Raw genomic sequence first — 11,056 nt, 5'->3', positions numbered from 1 at the left:
GTTCATCCAGCTCTACACTTTGTTATCGCTAATAAAATCTCTGAACAGGTTGATTAGAAAATCACTTGTCTGGAAAGTGGCGGAGGCTGTTTCATTGAATTTATTCAAGGCAAGGTTGGATAGATTTTTACCAGCTAATGGAGTCAAAGACTACGAGTGCACACAGGAAAGTGGTATTGGGGCTACAAATAGATCTTACTGAATGGGGGAGCAGGTTTGCTTCTAAGTCCTATGTTCCTTATCGGGACCTGTTTTATTAGCAAACCATTCATGCAGAGACAGGCATACACACTGTTTCCTGTAAAACTGAATGGTGTTTTTGATGTAGAGCTGAACATTCATTTCTGATTTACAACAAGCCAACTCAATTTGCTGACTGTTAAGAATTCACACAGCCAATAAGTATCTTGGCAAAACCAAGCTTTACAGGGAAATAGGTTCCTTCTATCGGGTGTTTCTTCAGCAAAGCTAGTCTCCCTTCTGCACACCAAGGAGTGGGGCAAATGATACATTCTTCAAATTTATTTTTAAAATACACCTTATTATTTCCTGTTCTGATATGCACAACTTTGATGACTGTGCTGAAGTTTCTTTCCTGTAGTTTTTGATAATCTTTAAAGCTTCATATTTCCCTCTCCTCTAATTCTGAGAATCTTCAGAGATCTTATCCCAAATCTGGTAAAGTGTTCTCAATTTGTGTCCAGTTCATCAGTGATTCGCAATATAAAAAGTACAGAAATGACTGGGCTGATCTGTGGAGTTTCCACTGAGCATTTCCTGTTGCAGTCACTTCACCTGTAATACAAACAGTCTGCTTCTTCAAATGATTTCTGAAGAAGGGTCTAGGCCCAAAATGTCAGATTTCCTGCTCCTCTGATGCTGCTTGGCCTGCTGTGTTCATCCAGCTCTACACCTTGTTATCTCTGCTTCTTCAAATCAGTTCCTTAAGCTGACAGTCCACTGGAAATGATCAGCCGTTGGATTGTATAGTGTGATACATGTTCCTTCTGCTTTCTACAGACTGGTTCTCAAAGCATTAAATCCTGGCTTGCAGCATCAATTCAGTCTGAATGACAAGATCGAATTTAGAGCCAACACAAGAATCATCTTTTTATAATAGCATTGGAATGGAAGGAAAGGTGAAAAGTTTTGCATTTATTTAGTATTTTGTTACTTTCTTAGGAGGTCTCAAGATATTATTTATGTAAGCAAATAAGGCAACCAATTGATATAGAAACATATAAAACAGGGGAATTCATTCATAGAATTCATACAATTCATTTAGGGCGGCACGGTGGCTCAGTGGTTAGCACTGCTGCCTCACAGCACTGGAGGCCTGAGTTTGATACCACCCTTGGGCAACCGTCTGTGTGGAGTTTCCACATTCTCCCCGTGTCTGTGTGGGGGTGCTCCGGTTTCCGCCCACAGTCCAAAGATGTGCAGTCTAGGTGGATTGGCCAGGCTAAATTGCCTATAGTGTCCAGGGATGTGTAAATTAGGTGGGTTATATCGGGATGGGTCTGAATGGAGTGCTCCATGGGTTGGTGTGGACTTGTTGGGCCGAAGGGCCTGTTTCCACACTGTAGGGATTCTATGAGGAGTAGGCCATTCAGCCCTTCAAGCCTGTTCCACCATTCAATATTATCATGGCTGATCATTCAACTCAGTACAGCGTTCCCAATTTTGTCCTACAATTTTTGATCCCTTTCGTGCCCAGAACTATATCCACTCCTCCTTGGAAACATTCAATGTTTTGACTTTAACTGTTTTCTGTGGCAGAGAATTCCTCACTTCTTTTTGGGTGAAGGCATTTGTTCTTATCTCAGTGAAGATGATACATTAATATCCACGAATCTCAACTGAATAAATAAATCTCGTTTGGGGTCAAGGAGGAATTCTGGCCGGAACACTCGCGGAACCCACTCATTTTAGCAACACAGGAGTTCACTATGACGTTTACTTGATCTGAAGCAAACAGATGCTGGATGGGCAATGTGAAAGACGTGTTCAAAATGATGAATGATGGGGCAAGGTAGACAAAAACAGTGGAGATAGGAACAAACTACCTTCTGTTTCAGGAACTGTTCTGCTGAGAGGTCACTGATCTGAAATGTTAGTTCAGTTTCCCTTGCCACCGACATTGCCTGGCATATGAACATATGGATTAGACCAGGAGGAGCCAATCTGTTCCTTAAAGCCTGTTCTGCCATTCAATAAGATCTGACCATAGCCTCAACTCCACATTCCTGCCTGCCCTCCCAGAACCTTGGACTCCCTTGTTCAACGTAACAACATCTCATTTTCTGTTTAGGCATTTTGCAGCCTTGAGATCTCAACATTGAACTCAGTAACTTCAGAAACTGACTGCATTATGTCTGCCCTCCAGTTTTCTTACATTCTCTCCCCTCTCCTTTCGCCACAGTTGTTTTGTGTTTGCATCTTGTTTACTTTGTACTTAGTAGCAAGGACTCATTCTCTCGTTTTCACATTGTAATTTGCGCACATTTTACATCTTTTTCTCTCATTCTCCACCAATAACAATCCCTGTGCCGTTTGTATTGGGCTTAAAGAAGGGTCACTGGAACTGAAAAGTTAACTCTGTTTTCTCCTTCACAGATGCTGCCAGACCTGCTGAGCTTTTCCAGCAACTTTGTTTTTGTTCCTGAGGAGTTAACTCTGTTTTCTCTTCACAGACATTGACAAACCTGCTAAGCTTTTCCAGCAATTTCTGTTTTTGATTCTGATTTCCAGCATCTGCAGTTCTTTGTTTTTTTTTCCCCCTTTGTCTTTTGTATTGGATCTATATACCATATGCCCTTTTGGTGATCCTCTACCACTATCAAAGGCATAAAAAAGAACCTATGTTCCAGCACCTTTCAGGTCTGACGAACAGTCATACTAGACTCAAAACATTAACTCTCTCCACAGATGCTGCCAGAACTGCTAAGTTCCTCCAGCATTCTCTGCATGTTTGGTTTGAGGATCAGCAGTATTTTGCTTTTATCAGTACTTGGGCTCACAGTTGTTTATAACTGCAGTTGATCTTCCCTGTAAGGTATTACAGGATACAAAAATCCTCCCAGCTCCTAAAGGTGAGATGGGGCTTTTGTTATCGTAAGAAGCAATCGTGGAAATGTAGTTTTGAAGTTTCCCCTATATGTTGGGATATCAGGAATATCTTCTGAGTGACAATTGATCCAAAAATTGAAAATCGGACTTTTTCATGAATAATGTCATAATGTTGCTGCCACAAAATTGTGAATAAGATAATGTCTTGACCTCTGGAATTTGCAGTTTTATGTATTGCTGCAGCTCAAGCAAAAATATGTAACTATTTTCTAGCACAGTTACAACATAGACAGTATGGAACACATAGAACATCATTCCTCTATACAAAATAAATGACCCTCCAGTTCAGTCTACTTTCTCATATCCCCGAGATACTAAATAGTTAATTTGCTCAAACGCTGTTATGTGACTCAGCCCGATTCTAATTTCTCTTCTACTTTGTATCCATAATTTATATTCCACATTTAAGCTTTAATCCGACAGCTTCACCATAGTTATAAGCACAACACCATACAAACGACACCATTTTTGTACAAGTTGTACTTTTGACCTGCAAGAATATTACTTGTTATTTTGCAATTCATTGTCTTTTTGTAAAAGGGCAGCTTGGAATTTTACTTAAACCTGCTTGCGCTTTTGGGCTGTATACTATAGAGGGTTCTAATTTAGCAAAGTCTGTGAAATTCAGTTGCAAAAGACCAGTTTGTGACGGGTAGGTAGAATATTGGTGCCTGGAGGGAGGTGACCCTTAGGAAAGAAGAACTCAGCACACGGCCTCGTGTCTGACTGCCCCATAGTACAGAGAAAGCTCTATATTTCAGCCATTGTATTGTCAAGAGAAATAGTTCGCATATGAAGAGAGGTTTTTTAGAACGGGAAATATCTGCATACCTGTAGAAGGCTGCTGAAGGAGGTCCATAATGACAGAATCTGCCCCTTTGGTGTAAACGACAATCTCATCAGTCAGTGGGTGCCTCACCACAACAGACATCCGCTTCCTGGTGGAGTCAAACCCCAGGGTGTGTAAGAGTTCGACGGCTAACTTTCCCACATGCGGCAACTCCACGGTCACCTGTTCAGGTAGTCTCTCGACCAGGGCACAGTTGTAGGCCCTGGCTGCATAGACAAGAGCAGCTTCGTCTGGGCTTTCGGCCTCGTACCTCAGCTCTCCATCTTTCCCATCATCTCTCGCTGCTCCTGGCCGTGAGACACTCTCGCCCTTTTCCCTCTGGGACGATTGGCCAAACTCTTCGCCCATTTTCAGTAAGGTAACATCTCCCGAAGGAGAGGAAATGGCGCTGGACGAGACTCTGTACAGTGACTTGCTCGTGGAAAGACTGGATGAGCTACTGCTGTTCGAACCCGAAGTCAGGCGACTGGGGGTAAACCTTTTGATGAAATCCTCCAAAGTCTTCACTGGAGATTTCAACTCAAATCGGACGCGAGCCTGCAGAAAATTAACACAAACGTCGTCAGAACAACAAATATCCCGGGCTGAGAAATACTTCTGAAGCCTTAACAAAAACCAAAAGAACTGCAGATGCCTTAAATCAGAAAGAAAAACAGAAATTTCTGGAAAGGCTCAGCAGGTTCTGAGGAAGGGTCACTTGACTCAAAACGTTAAGTGATTTCTCTCCACAGATGCTGCCAGAACTGTTAAGCTTTTCCAGAATTTCTGTTTTCACCCCTGAAGCCTTTGTCTTTTCTTTCAAGTTAACAAGTAGCTTACAGCACCAGCACTACTGTGTCCAAACATTCAAACTGAAACTAATACTGTTCTTGCCAGCCCATCAGAACCAAAAATGGAATTTTATGCAGTTTGACTTAAATACAGCTTTTCATCCTACTCCTTTGTTCCCTGCTGAACCTAGTGGGTCAGGTAGAGGCAAAATATTGCAGATGCTGGAACTCTTGAACAAACGCAGCTAATGCTGGCAAATCTCAGCAAGCCTTCCAGCAACAAGAACAGAAATTGCTGAAAAGGATCAGCAGGTTTGGCGGCACCTATGGGAGAGAAATCAGAGTTAACGTTTCGGGTCGAGTGACCCTTCCTCAGAACTGTTTAACAGAAATTCTGTTGGAGAGAGGAGCAAAACCTCTTCAACTTAGGCATGCCTAGAAGTGATGTGGCAGTGAGTTAAATACTAAATAAAAACCAGTTAACCTTTTGTGTCTGGTATGACTCAGTTCTGAGGAAGCCATATTGGATTTGAAATGTTAGCTCTGTTTCTCTCTCTACAGACGCTGTCAGAACCGCTGAGTTTCTCCAGCATCCCCCTTTGGTTATTAGAATGAGCAGTTTTTTTTGTCTGTTTTTTTCAGGTAAGTGTTTTAGGCCTCTCTTTCCTCACCATCAGTATCTAACCATCTAACACGGTCCAATATCTTTCAACATACACTCTCTCTGTCTCTCTTCTCCTTCCCTAATGAACTGTTGGAAACATCAGATGAGAGAATTTTCTGGTGACGTTCTTGTCTTTGGCTGGGTTTTCACAGAGAAACAAATGTTCAATGCCAAGATGTGGGAGTTTCAGACAGAAATGTCACGTAGGTACAAGGATCCATGGCTTTGCGCTAAATTAGCTGATGTCAGCTGGAATAATATTGGGAGACACTGTGGTGGCCTTGACATAGGGATTGGGGGCGTTGTGGGAGGGGTTTGTCCAAAGGCTAAAGAAGGAAAAGAGCCTGCTAAAGCTCTCATCTCACATCTGGAAAATTACACATTGGACAGTTCTTAGTGAGGTGGGGACGGGGCAGAAGGAGGAGTTGGCAGGAAAATAGTTACGTGAGAATTTGCAATGAGTCTTCAGCTGAGAAAAGGAGAAAGCTGTCAGACAAAGGAGAAAAGCCAATCTTTAGACTTTAATTTTAAAAAAAATGCAAAATGACATTGATTACTAAAAATAGCCAGACAAATGTGAGGCAAAACAATTTGGGGCTTTATAAACATACTCCGTGAGTTTGGCTCAGAGACATTGCTTTACAAAGCAATGCCATCAAATATTAAGCTTTGCGAACAACATTTTTGTCAGCAAATTTGAAACCTGACAGTCTCTTTAAAATTTGAACTCAAAGCTTATCACAAGCCACCTGGTTTACCTTGACCTTGACAATGACCTTGACCTGGTTTACCTTGACCATGTCTATTCAAAATCATTTGGCAAATGAAACAAGAAAGCAATAGGTCTTAGAACCTTCAATCCAACCAGTCCCATGCTTAATATAATCTCAAACCAAACTAGTCCCACCTGCCTGCTCCTGGCCCATACCCTTCCAAACCCTTCCTATTCATGTACTTATCTAAGTGTCTTTTACACGTGGTAACTGTCCGCACATCGACCACTTCCTCAGGAAGTTCATTTCACACACTAACAATTCTGTGTTAAAAATACTGCCTCTCGTGTCTTTTTTAAATTTCTCCCCTCTCACCTTAAAAGTATGCCTCCTAGTCTTGCAACTCCCTATCCTAGTGAAAAGACACCTACTAGCAGTCCTATCTGTACCCCTCAGGATTTTATAAACCTCTGTAAGATCACCCCTCAATGTCCTATGCTCCACAGAAAAACATCCCAGCCTATCCAGCCTTTCTTTGTACCTCAAACATTCCATAACTGGCAACATTCTGGTACATCTGTTCTGAACCCTCTTTAACTCAATTGATAATACCCTTCCTAAAACAGGGGCAACCAGAATTGGACACAGTACTCCAGAAGAGACCTCATCAATGTCTTGTAAAACCTCAAAATGATGCCCAACTCATATACTCCAAGGACTGAGCAATGAAGGCAAGCTAAATATCTTAACCACCTGTCTACATGTGACACAAACTTCAAAGAATTATGTACCTGAACCCATTAGTCACTCTGTTCTACAATAGTAACCAATGTGTTGTAATCATTCTACACATTCCTCAATTTGTTGTTGGTAATGTGTACGGACTGGGTAGCTGTGATGCTGATATCATGGCTAATAAAAATAGTACAGCAGGCTTCATAAAATGAAAGCCCCTTATTGTAGCTCATGTGTTCCTAAATCAGAACATCCTCCGGCTCTATGAAAAGACCCAAAAGTGAATGTGACAATGCAATACTTTGAAAAGAGCTGTGTTCAAAGCAGAAAGGATGGTGACAAATGAGTAGAACGTACCTTGTGTCGAGGCTGATTTGGAGATGAAACCACAACAGTGTTGCAGACAGTCAATGCTATAAAAAAGTCAATGATGTCCGATAGTTCAGGGGTCAAATGGCTCAAAGGGTGACCATGCTGTCTCAAAGCCTCCAGCTGACTCGCACATTCATTCACCTTTTCCAATAATTGAGGGTCAGGAGTGATATCTTTTTCCTAGAGATAATAAGGAACATTCAGGGTAACAAAGTGACAACAAATTCTGTATTGCAGTGCACTCCAAATGCAAACAACCTCCCAGCACAATATATGACTAGAGCTCATTTAGGCCATACCACATAGCTTAGGCCATCAGACCATAAGATATAGGAGCAGAATTAGGCCATTTGGCCCTTCAAGTATGCTCTACCATTCCATCATGGCTGATATGTTTCTGAGCGCTGTTGTCCTGCCTTCCTCCCATAACCCTCGATCCCCGTTCTGATTTATCTTTGTCTTAAAGACGCTCAAAGAATTGGCTCCACAGACTTTTGCAGCCATGAGTTCCACAGATTAACCATCCTCTGGCTGAAGAAATTCCTCCTCATGTCAACTCAGCTCAAAAGGGTCATCCCTTCACCCTGAGGCTGTGCCCTCGGGTCCTGAACTCTCCTATTAGTGGAAACATCTTCTCCACGTCCACTGTATCCAGGCTTCTCAGTATTCTGTACGTTTCAATCGGATGCCCCCCTCATCCTCCTACACTCCATCGGGCTTAAACTGTAAACGTACAATGCAAAGCTTTCAAGGTACACCATTCTCACAGAACAGCTATCCAGCCCGGCCTGTTGTAAAGGATGCAGCCTGAACCACCTTTGGTGTATCATGTATACTGACCATCGGGCTGCTGAAAGCAGTGTGTTTGGAGAGAATGCTGGCCCTCTTAGCTTCTGCCCTGCTGCCCGTACGCCGATGAGATTTAGTGCTTTGTGTTCGGTGAACAAATTTGGCACTTTGATGACTGGACGTGCTATCACACCTTGGTATGGTTCCCGATTTAGACATACATTCCTCGTCCTCTGAGTCAGGCTCTTGGTACATGGCCAATCTCTTTGCTGTTCAAGGGATAAAGTATTTACATTAAAATGACAAACATATAAATTCAAACCACTGAAAAAATGACATGGTGTAGAAACCAAAATAAGATAATATTTCTGTTGATTTATTTGCAATTTACTCTTTCTTTCTAATCTTCTTCATATTCCCTGCTAGCTGAAAACAATAGGACAGTCTACTGCCCAGAGCGTTTTCCGGGATCATACCATAACTTCCTTCATCACCGTCAGAAACACTGTTGTGGAGGTGCCAGTGTTGGACTGGGGTGGACAAAGTCAGAAGTCACACGATATAAGGCTATAGTCCAACAAGTTTTTTTGAAATGACAAGCTTTTGGAGCGTAGCCCCTTCATCAGGTGATATGAGACAAAAGCACACAGATACAGAATTTATGGGCAGAGAGATGAAGGGCAGAGAAATCAAAAGATCATACAAATGGTGTGAGTGCAGTATCAAATAATAAGTCTCTGCAGGTGACCAAGAGTGTTAGATGGTGTGAGTAAAGTGTCAACAGCTGAATAACGAGCGAAGGGATGACCTAGAGTCCGATTAAATGATATCATGTTGTTCCAGTCATTTGGTTTGTCTCCAGCACCACATTATTTTAAATCTTTGTAATTCTGTCTTTGCCTCAATTAATCGGACTCTAGGTCATCCCTTGGCTTGTTATTCAGCTGTTGACACATTACTCACACCGTCTAACGCTCTTGGTCACCTGCAGAGACTTATTATTCAACACTCCACTCACACCATTTGTATAATCTTTTGATGTCCCTGCCCTTGATCTCTCTGCCTATAAATTCTGTGTCTGCGCGATCTTCTCTTTCACTTCACCTGTTGAAGGGGCTGCGCTCTGAAAGCTTGTGATTTCAAATAAACCTATTGGACTATAACCTGGAACAAAAAACAAAGTTGCTGGAAAAGCTCAGCAGGTCTAGCAGCATCTGTGGAGGAGAAAACAGAGTTAATGAACGTTTCGGGTCCGGTGACCCTTCCTCAGAACCGGACCCGGACCCGAAACATTCGTTAACTCTGTTTTCTCCTCCACAGATGCTGCCAGACCTGCTGAGCTTTTCCAGCAACTTTGTTTTTTGTTCCTGATTTACAGCATCCGCAGTTCTTTTGGTTTTTATCTATGGACTATAGCCTTATATCGTGTGACTTCTGACTTTGTCCACCCCAGTCCAACACTGGCACCTCCACGACAGTGTTTCTGACGGTGATGAAGGAAGTTATGGTATGATCCTGTAAAACACCCAGTTTTCTGAGTCTCCCTGTGTAACTAAAATCCTGATATAATCGCATGAATGAATTTTAAACTATTATAAAAGACTAGCATAAATTTCTTGGTTTTATACTCTGTGACTCCATTTATAAAGGGACCTAGACATGTTTTCTTAAAAATCAGTTTTATTAATACACAAACAAAAACAGAAATTGCTGGAAAAGCTCAGCATCTAAGGAGAGAAATCAGAGTTAATGTTTCGGGTCCAGTGACCCTCCCTTAGAACTCACTTGACCCGAAATGTTAAACTCTGATTTCTCTCCACAACTGTTGCTAGACCTGCTGACCTTTTCTGGCAATTTCTGTTTTTGTTTCTGATTTACAGCATTGGCAGTTGTTTCGGTTTTTATTCAGTCTTATCAATATCCTGGCACCTTCAAAAATCTGTGTGCATAAACTTCTGCAGCTTTGGCTTTTGTGAAAGAATTATTCAAGGTTTACTCTCCTGGTCCTATTATTTATCTCCTATTCCGCTATCAACTCTTCTCATGTGGGTTTATTGAGGATGAATAGAATCTTTTGTTTATCACATCATTTCTCATAGCTCAGCCCATCTATGGCAGGACATTAGCTTTCTTGTCTTTTTCCATAATCTGTCCAGGGCCAGACTGAACGCATTATATCAATGGTGAGCACAGTAACCAAAGTGCGATCTGAACTGAGCACCACCACCAGACAGCTCCAGCCTGATCTCTGACTCAAAAGAACAGAGCTCAAATCTCCCAAAATTAGAAAGGAAATTTACGGACAAATACGCAGTTCTATCTAATTACGCTTTCGAAAATGCATTCTCTCTACAGATAATAGATACATTTTTTACACAGTGGACAACACTCTACACAGCACTGTGGAGAAGGTCTGATTTTATTGCTTTAACCAGGAGAATCTATATAAACTATATCATGAACTGTATTTTCTATAAACTATACAGTGTCAGAATTGATATTGTAAGATTGCTTACATTTCTGAGGCTGATAGCGCAAAAGGTAGTGTGAAGTATAGCAATAATCACTGTTTGTTTCACACTATTTCACACATTGCCTGTTTTGTGATGGATTCTTTGTCGGGTGCACAGAATCACCCTGCAACTTCACTGATTTTCAGGCTGTTTCAATAACCTCTTCCCTTCACTGATGAATGGGGATAAATGATACCTGTGTAAAGCCTTCTCTTTGTGATTTCATTGAGCTGGTAAAGGTGACCACAATGGAATTTACAACACAACGGTTATTACAGATATGGCTTTTCAGACCGAGGCTGCATTGTCATGACATACTAATTCCAAAATGAGGAAAGAAACTGATCCATTATAGCAAGTTGAACAAAACGATTTACTTTCCACTCGGGTCTAGCAGTGTACGGAGACATCAGCAGAAGACAGCAATGTATGCTTCCTCACCAGGCCCTGGACACGTCTGCATATGACCCCATCTTTGTCCTCTGCTCGAATCAACTCATTCAGAACAGACCACGGATCAA

General features: G+C 41.8%; 1 protein-coding gene across 1 annotated transcript in view; it reads right to left on the bottom strand.

Moving 5' to 3' along the window:
• Window positions 1–11,056, bottom strand: part of atp10a (ATPase phospholipid transporting 10A) — a 209,487-nt gene that overhangs the window by 96,266 nt on the left and 102,165 nt on the right. Inside the window, exons 8-10 of the mRNA XM_048597761.1 lie at window positions 8,074–8,291; window positions 7,219–7,413; window positions 3,961–4,516 (exon numbers count right to left, since the gene is read on the bottom strand). Of these exons, the coding sequence (XP_048453718.1) occupies window positions 3,961–4,516; window positions 7,219–7,413; window positions 8,074–8,291 (969 nt within the window). The remainder of the gene's footprint in view (window positions 1–3,960; window positions 4,517–7,218; window positions 7,414–8,073; window positions 8,292–11,056) is intronic.

The sequence above is a fragment of the Rhincodon typus genome, chromosome 6, assembly GCF_021869965.1.
Source record: "Rhincodon typus isolate 14 chromosome 6, sRhiTyp1.1, whole genome shotgun sequence".
Taxonomy (NCBI): Eukaryota; Metazoa; Chordata; class Chondrichthyes; order Orectolobiformes; family Rhincodontidae; genus Rhincodon; species Rhincodon typus.
Note: the sequence above shows the minus strand (reverse complement) of the source record. Positions and strands in the feature narration are given on the sequence as shown.